This window comes from Panulirus ornatus, chromosome 28 (assembly GCF_036320965.1).
Source record: "Panulirus ornatus isolate Po-2019 chromosome 28, ASM3632096v1, whole genome shotgun sequence".
In the NCBI taxonomy this organism is placed as follows: Eukaryota; Metazoa; Arthropoda; class Malacostraca; order Decapoda; family Palinuridae; genus Panulirus; species Panulirus ornatus.
Window position 1 is genome coordinate 19,243,910 of NC_092251.1, and position 12,633 is coordinate 19,256,542.

Sequence of the window (12,633 nt, forward strand, 5' to 3'; positions counted from 1 at the left end):
GTTCTCTCTTTCCACACATTCCTCAGCGCTCCCAGAACCTTCGCCCCCTTTCCTACCCTATGACTACTTCAGCTTCCATTGTTCCATTTGCTACCATGTCCACCCCCAGGTATCTAAAACACTTCACTTCCTTCAATTTTTCTCCATTCAAACTCGCACCCCAACTAACCTGTCCCTCATCCCTGATGAACCTAATAACCTTTCTCTTAATCACATTTCCTCTCAGCTTTCTCTTTTCACACACTCTTCCAAACTCAGTCTCCAAGTTCTGTAGTTTTTCTCTCGAATCAGCTAACAGTGCTATAGCATTAGCAAACAACAAGTGACTCACTCCCCAGGACCTCTCATCCCCCACAGACTGTATACTCGCCTCTTCTTCCAAGAGTCACACATTAGTCTCCCTCACCACCCGATCCATAAACACACTAAATAATCATGATAACATCACACACTCCTGCAGCAGACAGACCTTCGCCTGGAACCTACCTACCTACCTCTCTCTCTCTCTCTCTCTCTCTCTCTCTCTCTCTCTCTCTCTCTCTCTCTCTCTCTCTCTCTCTCTCTCTCTCTCTCTCTCCTCTCTCTCTCTCTCTCTCTCTCTCTCTCTCTCTCTCTCTCTCTCTCTCTCTCTCTCTCTCTCTCTCTCTCTCTCCTCTCTCTCCTCTCTCTCCTCTCTCTCTCTCTCCTCTCTCTCTCCTCTCTCTCCTCTCTCTCTCCTCTCTCTCTCTCTCTCTCTCTCTCTCTCTCTCTCTCTCTCTCTCTCTCTCTCTCTCTCTCTCTCTCTCTCTCTCTCTCAACTCTTACACAAGCCTTTTACCCTTGATGAAAACTTTTCACTGCCTCAAGCAACTTTCTACCCACACCGTATATTCCTAAGACCTGCCACAAAACATCTCTATCAACCCTGTCATATGCCTTCTTCAGATCCATAAACTCCACATACAAATCCATCTGTTTTTCTAAGTATTTCTCACATACATCCTTCAAAGCAAACCCTGATCCACCACTTCTGAAACCACACTGCTCCTCCCCTATCTGATGCTCTATACATGCCTTCACCCTCTTCATCAATACCTTCCCTTAGAACTTACTAGGTATATTCAACAAATTATATCTTTGTAGTATGAGCACTCATCTTCATCCCCCTTGCCTTTTTTACGATGGCAACCTGATACATGCATTCCACCAATTCTTAAGCAACTGACCATTATCCGTACATACACTGAAAATCCTTACCAACTAATCGTCAGCACCGTCACCCCCTTAATAAAGTCAGCTGCAATACCATCCATTCCCGCCGCCTTGCCGCATTTCATATTCCGCAAGGCTTTCACCACCTCTTCTACCTTTACCATACCGCACTCCCTGACTCTCTCATTTTATATACCACCTCGACCAGAACACCCTAGATCTGCTACTCTGTCACTAAACACATTTAGCAGTCCTTCAAAATACTCAGTCCGTATCCTCTTCACTTCATCTTGTTCTTAAAGTTTCATGATGTTCGCTCATCACAACTCTCATTTGCCCTCTTTTTCAACCCCTGGACCTTCATTTTGACCTCCTGCCGCTTTCTCTTATACATCTCCGAATCAATTCAACTCCTTCATTGTAAGTACCGCTTAAACGCCTCTCTTATCTCTTTCACTGGGAACTTTGCTTCGTCCCACCACTCACTAACCTTTTTAATCGAGGGCTGAACATGCAGGAGGGTGAAAGGCGTGCACAGAATTAAATGCAATGGGTACACTGGGGTCTCCGTCCCGTCAGTGGACTGAACCAGGGCATGTAAAACGTCCGGGGCAAACCATGGAAAGGTCTGTTGGGCCTGGATGTGGATAGAGAGCTGTGGTTTCGGTCGCTGCACATGACAGCTCGTGTATGTGCGTGAGCGGATGTGGCCTTTCTTTGTCTGTTTCTTGGAGTCACGTCGCTGACGCAACGGGAGGCGATGCTGTTTCTTGTAGGGCGGGGTACTGCTGAGAATGTATAAAAGCGAGCAAGTATATTGACATGTTTATATATGTATATGTATGTGTATGTATATGTATATGTGTGTATGTATGTATGTATGTATATGGATATATACATATATACGCGTATGTGCGTATATATATATATATATATATATATATATATATATATATATATATATATATATATATATATATATATATATATATATATATATGGCGAATAGTTTGAAAAAAAAAAAAAAAAAAAAAATATATATATATATATATATATATATATATATATATATATATATATATATATATATATATATATATATATATATATATATATATATATATCTTTCTTTCAAACTATTCGCCATTTCCCGCATTAGCGAGGTAGCGTTAAGAACAGAGGACTGGGCCTTGAGGGAATACCCTCACCTGGCCCAATTCTCTGTTCCTTCTTTTGGAAAATTAAAAAAAAAAACGAGAGGGGAGGATTTCCAGCTCCCCGCTCCCTCCCCTTTTAGTCGCCTTTTACGACACGCAGGGAATACGTGGGAAGTATTCTTTGTCCCCTATCCCCAGGGATATATATATATATATATATATATATATATATATATATATATATATATATATATATATATATATATATATATATATATATATATATCTTTTCTTTTCTTCTTTCAAACTATTCGCTATTTCCCGCATTAGCGAGGTAGCGTTAAGAACAGAGGACTGGGCCTTTGAGGGAATACCCTCACCTGGCCCAATTCTCTGTTCCTTCTTTTGGAAAATTGAAAAAAAAAAGGAAAGGATCACAATTTTGCGCGTGATCAAGATATTCCTATGAGTCCACGGGGAAAATGAGACACGAAAAGTTCCCAAGCGCACTTTCGTGTAATAATCACATCATCAGGGGAGACACAAGAGAGGAATATAACAGTCAGTTGATATACATCGAAGAGACGAAGCTAGGACGCCATTTGGTAAACGTGTGATTGTCCAAAACATACAACGAGCGTTCATAAACTTATCATCTTACAAATCTTATCAACAATAAAGTTATCTAATTTGTACAGACCATCACTAATATTAAGATTATAATTCTTTGTGTATTTAATAATAGAAGATTCAATGATATTTCTCTTGGTAATAGAGTTAGAGTTAACAACTGAGATGGCGTTACTCCAGTCAATACAATGATCATAGTTTTTAACATGATTAAACAAGGCATTTGATTCTTGTCCCGTTCTTATACTATATTTATGTTGCTTAAGTCTAACAGAAAGATCCTTACCAGTCTGACCAACATAAAATTTATCACAGTTTCCACAAGGAACTTTATAGATGCAACCAAGAGAATTTTCTGGTGAATTCCTGATTAAGATATTCTTTATAGTATTATTGTTGCTAAAGGCAACATTTACATTAAAGGATTTAAGCAACATGGGAAGCAAAGTGAAGTTATTATTAAAAGGGAGAACTAAAAGATTCTTGGTGTCAATGGGAGGTTTAGGCTCAGCTCTATAAAATGATTTCTTTGCTAACTTAAGGGATTTATCAATGAAAGTTCTAGGGTACTTTAACTTAGATCCAATAGAATATATCTTCTCAAACTCATTATCAATAAACTCTGGACTGCAAATACGTGGAAGAAGAGGGTATTATACATGGTTTGAGGTGTTTTGATGGTGTAGCTAATTAGACGATAAGAGAGATCTTTGGTAATAAAAGTATGTGAGATTGAGAAAGCTGCAGAGGGTGCCTTTAAATGCTTTGGACATATGGTAGGAATGAGTAAGGAGAGCTTGACAAAGAGGATACATGTATGGCAAACCTCCCAATTATCTTCCTAAAGTTAAGGTGAGTTCCTTGACTAGATTCTCCTTATGTATGTGAAGGTATTCCTCCCGTTCATTTACTCTCTCACAGCAATGGTCTCATGACACATCATGATCTGGACTACACACAGACACTACTATACAGATGGACGTCACTCATCTCCAGAATTGCATTTGTATCTTCGCTACAGATAACTTTTGAAAAAGATCTCACATTTAGTGTAGATCTGAAAATTTGTGACTAAATTTCTAACTGGAATATCGTTGTTAGAATCCTTGCTCAGTTACCTCTTATAATTCAATGAGACCAAAACGAAGCGGTGTCTCAGGATATCCCCAAAACTCAAGTCGGTGCTTTTTGTTGGAGTTGTGTTTGTTCTGACCACACTTGGGTACTATGTGAGGCAAAGCGTTGCATTGACTGAGAAGTGCCTCTCTCATGGACTCTGAAGTCAGGTATGATCCCAGTACTGTACTTGCGGAGGACTGTCGCAATATAACGTACCGAGCACTGTGGCGAAATACCTCCCCTTCGTCGAGTCCCTTATGACATATAGGTGCATGAGGTCACAAGGTGCGTCAGTTACAGGAACGAGTTCTGATAATAAATTCGATTTCTCCCGCAGTTCCAGGGCTGCTGATGCTGGCTGGTGCCTTGTCTTTGCCAGTCTTGGTCCTCATTTTCTTCCGGTATCAAACACTCATGTCTAAGGCGCGGCAAAAGAAAGCCTGCGCTGCCTCAGTGTTCACTCTGCTGTTTAATTGTACCCTCCGTATTTGTATGCTTGTCCAAGGAGCCTTTCGGATCCCGACTTGGCAAACACTGCTCATAAGTACCGACCAGATTGTGAGGGTACTGCTTCAGGGCACTAGACTTCTGCTGCGTGAGGCCGAAGGAGCCATTGACATCCAGCACATAGTGATGATAGTTCTCATGTGCGTGTGCATACCTATCGGCTGTTTTCTCCATAGGTGTTACCAGGCTGTGGCCAGAATTCGGACAACACTCTCCTCCTTTACCGAGCTTGGGGGTAAACTGGGTAAGAAAATCTTCTACTCGGGTGTGCTAGATAAGTGTTGGTATTTTTTATGCTTATACTGGTCGAGGGTGCGATGGATCTGCTGCGTGCATGTCTCGTGGTTCTTGGAGCCATCCACTAGCCCCTCCATGTGTTAAATGTGGAGAAAGAAAAACCCAGTGGTGTGTTTACGCAGGGATTTGCAGTAAAAGAACTGGTAGGCGACGTTGTCCAACTGGCATTTACAATAGTATACAGAGTTCTCACGAAGGTGATACCTCCGTTGTGCCAATTTCTTGTGTTTGGCTACTTCTTCGTCATATACTTGGTAATGAGACACGGCAAGAAGGCGTATATATATATATATATATATATATATATATATATATATATATATATATATATATATATATATATATATATATATATATATATGTGCTGAGAAGAATTATGAAGAGCCTTCACTACCTGGAGGACTTAATCCAAAATATAATGACCCAAATGATGACCATTCTGCAGAGACGTGTATCAAGGACAGTGGGTTATATCCTGCTTCTGCTCGGCCACTATGCAGAAAGGAATTTCGTCAGGGATATCAACATACTTGATCGAATGGTTGTCGCCCCTTGAAAGACTTTTAAGATCTCTGGAAATTTCCCATTTTTCTCCAGGTGAATCTTCAGCACCCGTCAGTGAGAGGGGTGAATGATTTCTTTCTATGAATGTTCTCTTTCTATTTTTTTAACTAAAGATAAATTTTAAAGCCATATAACTTCATCTTTTCAAAGACACTACACACTACATATCTGCACACACTAGTACACAATACATGGTAGTCAGCGTCATCACAGAGATTCATGAAATGGCCTGCATCCTTCTGAGAAGCCTTGAAAAGATCTTTGGAAAATTTACCTTTTGCCGCGCACTGATCTCCAAGTGAACCCTCGACAGAGGCCAGAGGGCTCGGTGCTTGATGAAATCTATCATGTTTAGCATCTTTTTTTTTTTTTTCGTCATTCACCATAATTGTTTATTAAAGCCATTAACTCTCATTTTCATAACCACTGACTCAGGCTTATACACAACTCTCTTTATCCGACGATGAAGCAAGCTCATTTGGGAGTATAATAACCCCGATACTGGAAGTAGCGCATGCTTGAGATGCAGGAGCTTCTGGAAAAAAGAAACCCTGGGTAGCATCATACCCACATCAGTACCTAACGTCAATAACTGTGGTTGAGAGAGCAGAAGAGGGTGTGTTGAAATGGTTTGGTTCTCATGGAAAGAATGAGTGAGGAAAGATTGACAAAGAGGATATATGTGTCAGAGGTAGAGGGAAGGAGGAGAGGTGGGAGACCAAATTGGAGGTGGAAGGATGGAGTGAAAAAGGATGGGGGGGGGGGGGGGATGCCCTTTCATGCGTGGCGGGATGGCGACGGAAATGGATGAAGGCAGTAAGTGTGGATTTGTACATTTGCATATATGTATATGTTCTGTGTATGTATATGCATGTATACACGTTGAAATGTATAGGTATGTATATGTGCGTGTGTGGACGTATATGTATATACATGTGTATGTGGGTGGGTTGGGCCATTCTTTCGTCTGTTTCCTTGCGCTACCTCGCTAACGCGTTAGAAAGCGACAGTGTAATAAATATATATGTCGAATAGTTTGAAAGAAAGAAAAAAAAATATATATATATAAACTGGATGATGACTGGCTGTCTTGCAGGTGTGGTGGTGACCTGCTACTCGCTGATCGTGGCGAAGGCTCGCGAGTACCAGCGGGAGATGAGTCGCATCGCCGGCGACCGAGCGTCGGCCGCCTCGACGGCGGAGAGAAGCGAGTGGAAGGGGAGGAGGTGTGGGGGCCTCGTGCCTCACCTCGGCTCCATCCGACGGACGCAGCGCTCCCTCAGGCTACACAACAAACTCGTTAGGGTAAGTACTCTTAGCACATCGGTGGGCTTAGACCACACGTCTCTGTGGCAACCACATATCAAACTCGTTAGGGTAAGTACTCGTAGCACACCGCTGGGTTAGACCACACGTCTCTGTGGCAAATCACATATTTGGCTGTCTATATCTGGCATGTTTGGTGCAGCCTGGTAACACGTGCCTCCAGTATGTCTCGTCACGTACCTGCTGTATGTAGTATGCTGAGTGATTCTTTCTCAACCTACAATGTCATCTTGGGATCATACACGTCGACCACTTTGCTTCTTCGATGGTGATGTCAACAGAATACCTTGACGAGGAAGTGTTAACTTGCTTACAGTGAATCCATTGTGTTCCTCTATACGTGGCTGTGACTCAGGCAGGTTCACAAGCGTCCTTACATACACTACGGTAAACCTCGCATCGTTTTACTAGCCATACCTAATAAACGAGCGGCACATGTTCCGAACTGCTACCAAGCACGACTGCAAATATTATTTTCCTCAGTTGTTCACTGAAATTTTAGGATGAGTCATACAATGGAACATAAAACTTGGTAGTTCACGAGAAAGACAAAAAAAAAAAAATAAAAATGAAAAAAATGAAACTATGTTGAAACAGAAATTCGTTTCTCCAAACTTTATCAAGCTATACCACATGTTTCCAGTTGCCACACCTCGCATAGGTAAGGTACGCTAATGTCACACTGCCTCAAAACCACATCCACCGGAAGATTGCGTGTAGACAAATGGCTCTCAATAGCTCAGTTGTCAAGATTTATTGAAAAAGCTATTCTTAAAAAAAATGCCTGTAGGGTTGGCTATTAGAATCAGCACACGGTCGACCAAACGCTTGTACCCAGATATTCCTCTGTGTTGATATGGTCATATAACCAGTAAATGACTGAGTAACTCGAAGGCGTTGGAGTACTTCAATTTCCGGCGCATCAGCTTTCGAGATTTGAAAATCTAGGTCGTGTCATCACGTACTCTTAAGCGCTTCCAAAAGACCATCTTGTTGTTAACCAGAGTGTCCATTCTCAGTGAGACCAGAGTTCTCGCTGAAGAAGAGAATTTTCAAGACTAGGGTCATGACGCCTCTGTTCAAGAGTTGTTCATCCAGTTGAACGAGGCGAGTGGCGGGTCATGACGCATCTGTTCAAGAGTTGTTTATCCAGTTGAACGAGGCGAGAGGAGGGTCATGACGCATCTGTTCAAGAGTTGTTCATCCAGTTGAACGAGGTGAAAGGCGGGAGGAATGTTTTCCCCCTGGCGGCCAGAATACCAAATTTCAACGCCAGAACTCAAGCCGGGGGTGGAGAGTAAATGCGTCCATTCGCTTCGGTTTCAAGAGAGTTTGCAGTCTTCCCTACCCATCGTATCATTGCCAATAACCATGACCTGGCACAGTATCAAAGAGCAGTTTACTTTACCTCCTCCAAATGTCATAAATGCTTTTCCGTATCTCCTCTTTTTCCCTTTCATAATCCTCTCTATATTTCAGTGAAGGTCCGGCCTTGATGTGGACTCATGTCTGTGACTGGGGCCTCCAACGTAGATAAAAGAAGGAAATCTGAATCACATTCAACCTCCGCAGCGTACGTGTACTTGCCGAAGCATACACCTGTGAGCCATAAGCCAACTTTAATCTAATCATAGACTTTTATGCCATGAAACAGGATTTCCTATTGGCCTCCAGTAAGAACTAGAAGGAGGTTCAAGAACTTTTGTTATAATCAACATTTGGCTGATCAATTCAAATTTTCCAGTTTAGTCTGTAGTCAAATTTTAGAACTAATGGTTCTACAATATCACGAAGAGAGGTTAAGATGCTGTCTGTCGTTAATTAAAAGTTCGGAATCATTTTCATTTCTGGGCAAAAACAACTGCTATACTTCTAGCTGGTTAACAACTGCTATACCTCTAGCTGGTAAACAACTCCTATACCTCTAGCTGGTAAACAACTGCTATATCTCTAGCTGGTAAACAACTGCTATACCTCTAGCTGGTAAACAACTGCTATACCTCTAGCTGGTAAACAACTGCTATACCTCTAGCTGGTAAACAACTGCTATACCTCTAGCTGGTAAACAACTGCTATACCTCTAGCTGGTTAACAACTGCTATACCTCTAGCTGGTAAACAACTCCTATACCTCTAGCTGGTAAACAACTGCTATATCTCTAGCTGGTAAACAACTGCTATACCTCTAGCTGGTAAACAACTGCTATACCTCTAGCTGGTAAACAACTGCTATACCTCTAGCTGGTAAACAACTGCTATACCTCTAGCTGGTAAACAACTGCTATACCTCTAGCTGGTAAACAACTGCTATACCTCTAGCTGGTAAACAACTGCTATACCTCTAGCTGGTAAACAACTGCTATACCTCTAGCTGGTAAACACCTAAAAATCCTCACTGTTGGCCGGGTCATGCTCAGCTTGAATTCTCTCGCCCGATAATTGTGCATCGGGCCATATCATCCACCACCAGCACCATCACACAGTGAGCATTTAATATATCGATGAATGGAAGCTGGAGACCGACTATCATTAATCATAGTAATATATGATATCGAGTTCACAACACTGCCTTGCGGAACCCCATTGTCTTGGTCGAAAGTATCCGAGATTTTACGTTAGGTGACGCAATGTTGACAACATATGTTTTATCTTTCAGAAAATTCTTAATGACAGCGCACGAACAGCCTTTTAAACCATTGATATTTCGCTTCGTCGTGTGATGTTGCAGGATTTTTCTATACGTATCGAAACTCCTATTGAAAAGTTTCATCTGTTGATCATAATTCGTATTCTAAAACACAAAGAAAAAGTCTCGTTGATCATTCTCTCTATAACACTGAAAATAAAGCAGGTCACCCGAGATAGGTAAAAACGAATTGATATTCGTAACACATCCAGAACCATTTAGGATCGGGATGACGTGAAAAAAGTGCCATGAGTTTGGGAAAGTAAGAAACGTCCGATCCATCTTGTACACTGGAAACAACATAGTCAGTTTGACCCGATCAAGATCCTGAATCATCTTGTAAGTTATCCCTCTGGGTTTTGGCTTAGACCCCGTACAAGATTTTGGGGCAAGATGTAATTCATTCGTCGTGAATCTTGATTTTCATCTGTTGTGGCAGAACCAGTTGCATTTATCTCGTCTTGGCTGGCTACAAACTTCTGAGGATTTTCTGATGACTGCGCTGGCCATGTCCGCTGTGTTGTCGATGGTTTGTTTACTGCTGACTGATGGAGTGGTTTTTGTCTCGTATATTTGCTCGAGAATTTGTTTATTGTAGACCAGTCCTGACTGATAGGCGTTGCCTTATTTGTTTATTTTTGATACATAGTTACTCCAGATATTTTTGTTTTGTTTTGTTCGTATTATTATTATCATTATTATTATTATTGTTTAAGACCTTTCTATTTACAAGCTCTTTGTCGATCGAAACTTCCGCAACTGCTTTTGTGTTCGTGCAGTGCATTATGGCAACCTAGTGTCCACAAAGGAACCCTATATATTTTGGGAATTGTGGAGGTCTTATGTATAGAGATTTCTGCAGCCATCATGATTAATGTTATAACATTATGTATCTTTGTGCTGATGTCATTTTCTTACATGACTACAACGACATTTTAGCACAAGACACACAATCTACTTTCGTATAATGAAATTCTGGTGGTGATGTTTCGGTGCAGATGTAGCATGAGTTAGAAAGACTAAGAAATAGTCACTTCCCAAGGAATCGTCTAGCTTTCCCGAAGTGATATTACATATGTGGGAGTAACAGAGATATATCCTTGGCTGTGTTCAATCCGATCGTCAACATGATTTCTACCATCATGCAAAAGAGATTTATTTGGCTTGACGATAGAATTTACTATCTGTTCTAATCGAGGGTTTGCCTGGATGTTTCACCACTCATGATTATGAGTGTTGAACTCCCTCCAAATTAACACTTTACGAGGCATTTGGTGATGAAGCAATTTTAACTCGTAGCATCAAGCGCTATGGAGGCAGGACAGTAAACTGAGTGATGGCTGGGTATATGTTATTGAATTCATTCAATATACGACGGCTTTGAGAGCAGAATTCAAAGTAATTGCTGTAAGGGATAAGCTTTGATCCACAAAAATAGTTATCTCTCCTGCCCTTCCTCTCTTCTATGAGGATGGCAGCTATCTAGGACGGCACAGGCTTTGACTATGCCTTATAGACTGGTCTCCTGCAGAAGAAATGCGGATGGTCTATACCAACGTAAGCAACATCGATGAACTTGCTTAACCCTTACTTATGTCTTAGACTTCTACAATTCCTATCAATGACAATGAAGGAGTTGGTTTACGAGCTGTTGAACGGGACAGCTATTTGAGTCCTTTTTTTCCAAGACTTGTGCGAGTCCCCAGGGGAATTGGATCTTCCCCTGGTCACGTGACTCTACAGAGAACACCTCGTAGGATAGTTCCACCTCGTCAGCACCACAGGCACAAGGACGTGTAACACAGTTTCTCTTTGTGAGTTTGATAAGATTTATCTTATCTTCCCTCATCTTCTACGCGTGGGTGATGGCTTAGCAACAGACTCCAGGTGTGTGGCGTCAGCGTGGGTGTCTCTGGGAGGCTCGTAACCTGTCTGAGCTCAGGCGATGATCCTCTGCAGGTCGTATTCTGACAGGACATGACGTCTGAGCATCAACGGTACATACTGTAGGATTTATTGGGTTTGGGAGGTTCATATGTCTCACCTTAACTCTCTCTTCCTCGCCTCGATGTATGCCATTCATTACCTTACCCCCACAGACTCTGCTTCCAAACTTGAATTGGGACACTCCTATTTCGAGCATTGGTAGTTAGCGTCACAGATGGACAGATGTCAGCGACGTGTTCCTCGCGCCCTTGCTTCCCAAGTCCAGAGAAAACGATGGCAATATTTCTCTAGATGTCCGAACGTGTGTGTGTTGACACAACACGTAGCGTCCGGTACGCGAGCTGGACCAATCTGGGTCACTTCGGGAAGTCGAGAATCAACGAAGGTTAACGTAACTAAGAGGATATCGTAACGTTGCTCGCCTTCCACCAGCTTCGTAATAAACCGAGCGGCAATGACGTCCTCAGTCCTGAGGCCACTGTAAAGTAGTGACGTCTTCACACCTGTTCATGACGTCATGCCGGAAAACACACCTGTCATGCACAATGACGTCCTCAGTCTTGAAGTTACTGTAAAGTAGTGACGTCTTCACACCTGTCCATGACGTCATGCCGGACTACACACCTGTCATGCATGATGTCATACATACTGGGAAAGTCGCAGTAACATCATAACATTGAAATTTCCGGACTTTAAAAAGGTCTTGTGAGTTGCTTGGCGTATTTGACTTTGACCTAAAGACTAGGCGCTAGCCAGTTACCTCACCGTCTCAGCTGCTCCAGCTTGCCCAAAGATAACACACATCTTCATGATAAAAGGTTGGAGAGTAGCCGAAGCATCCGATCCGGGCCCCACGTCTCGAAGGAAAGTCAATAGTCAAACATTGCGTCAACATGTTGTGGCCAGTGCGTCAATACTTCATCGTTTGTCGCCACTCTGTACTGAGCAGTTTGGGGTCGGTCATGGTAGGAACTTAACCCCCAAAATGGCAGATGTAGGTGTCACTGAAATATCTTATCTACCTTATTTCTACCTTGAGTGTAATGGTCTGGTAAACAGTATATCTAACATGTATGCCAAGGTCGGACGCTCTCAAGACCTGCAGGGTGAGCTTTCGTGTAGATCACCTGAGAGAGAGAAAGAGAGAGAGAGAGAGAGAGAGAGAGAGAGAGAGAGAGAGAGAGAGAGAGAGAGAGAGAGAGAGAGAGAG

General features: G+C 42.1%; 1 protein-coding gene across 1 annotated transcript in view; it reads left to right on the top strand.

Annotated features, from left to right (window-relative positions):
• The window catches only part of LOC139757913 (uncharacterized), a 166,180-nt gene that overhangs the window by 131,435 nt on the left and 22,112 nt on the right, over positions 1 to 12,633 (top strand). Inside the window, exon 7 of the mRNA XM_071678859.1 lies at positions 6,562 to 6,770. Coding sequence (XP_071534960.1) covers positions 6,562 to 6,770 — 209 coding nt within the window. The remainder of the gene's footprint in view (positions 1 to 6,561; positions 6,771 to 12,633) is intronic.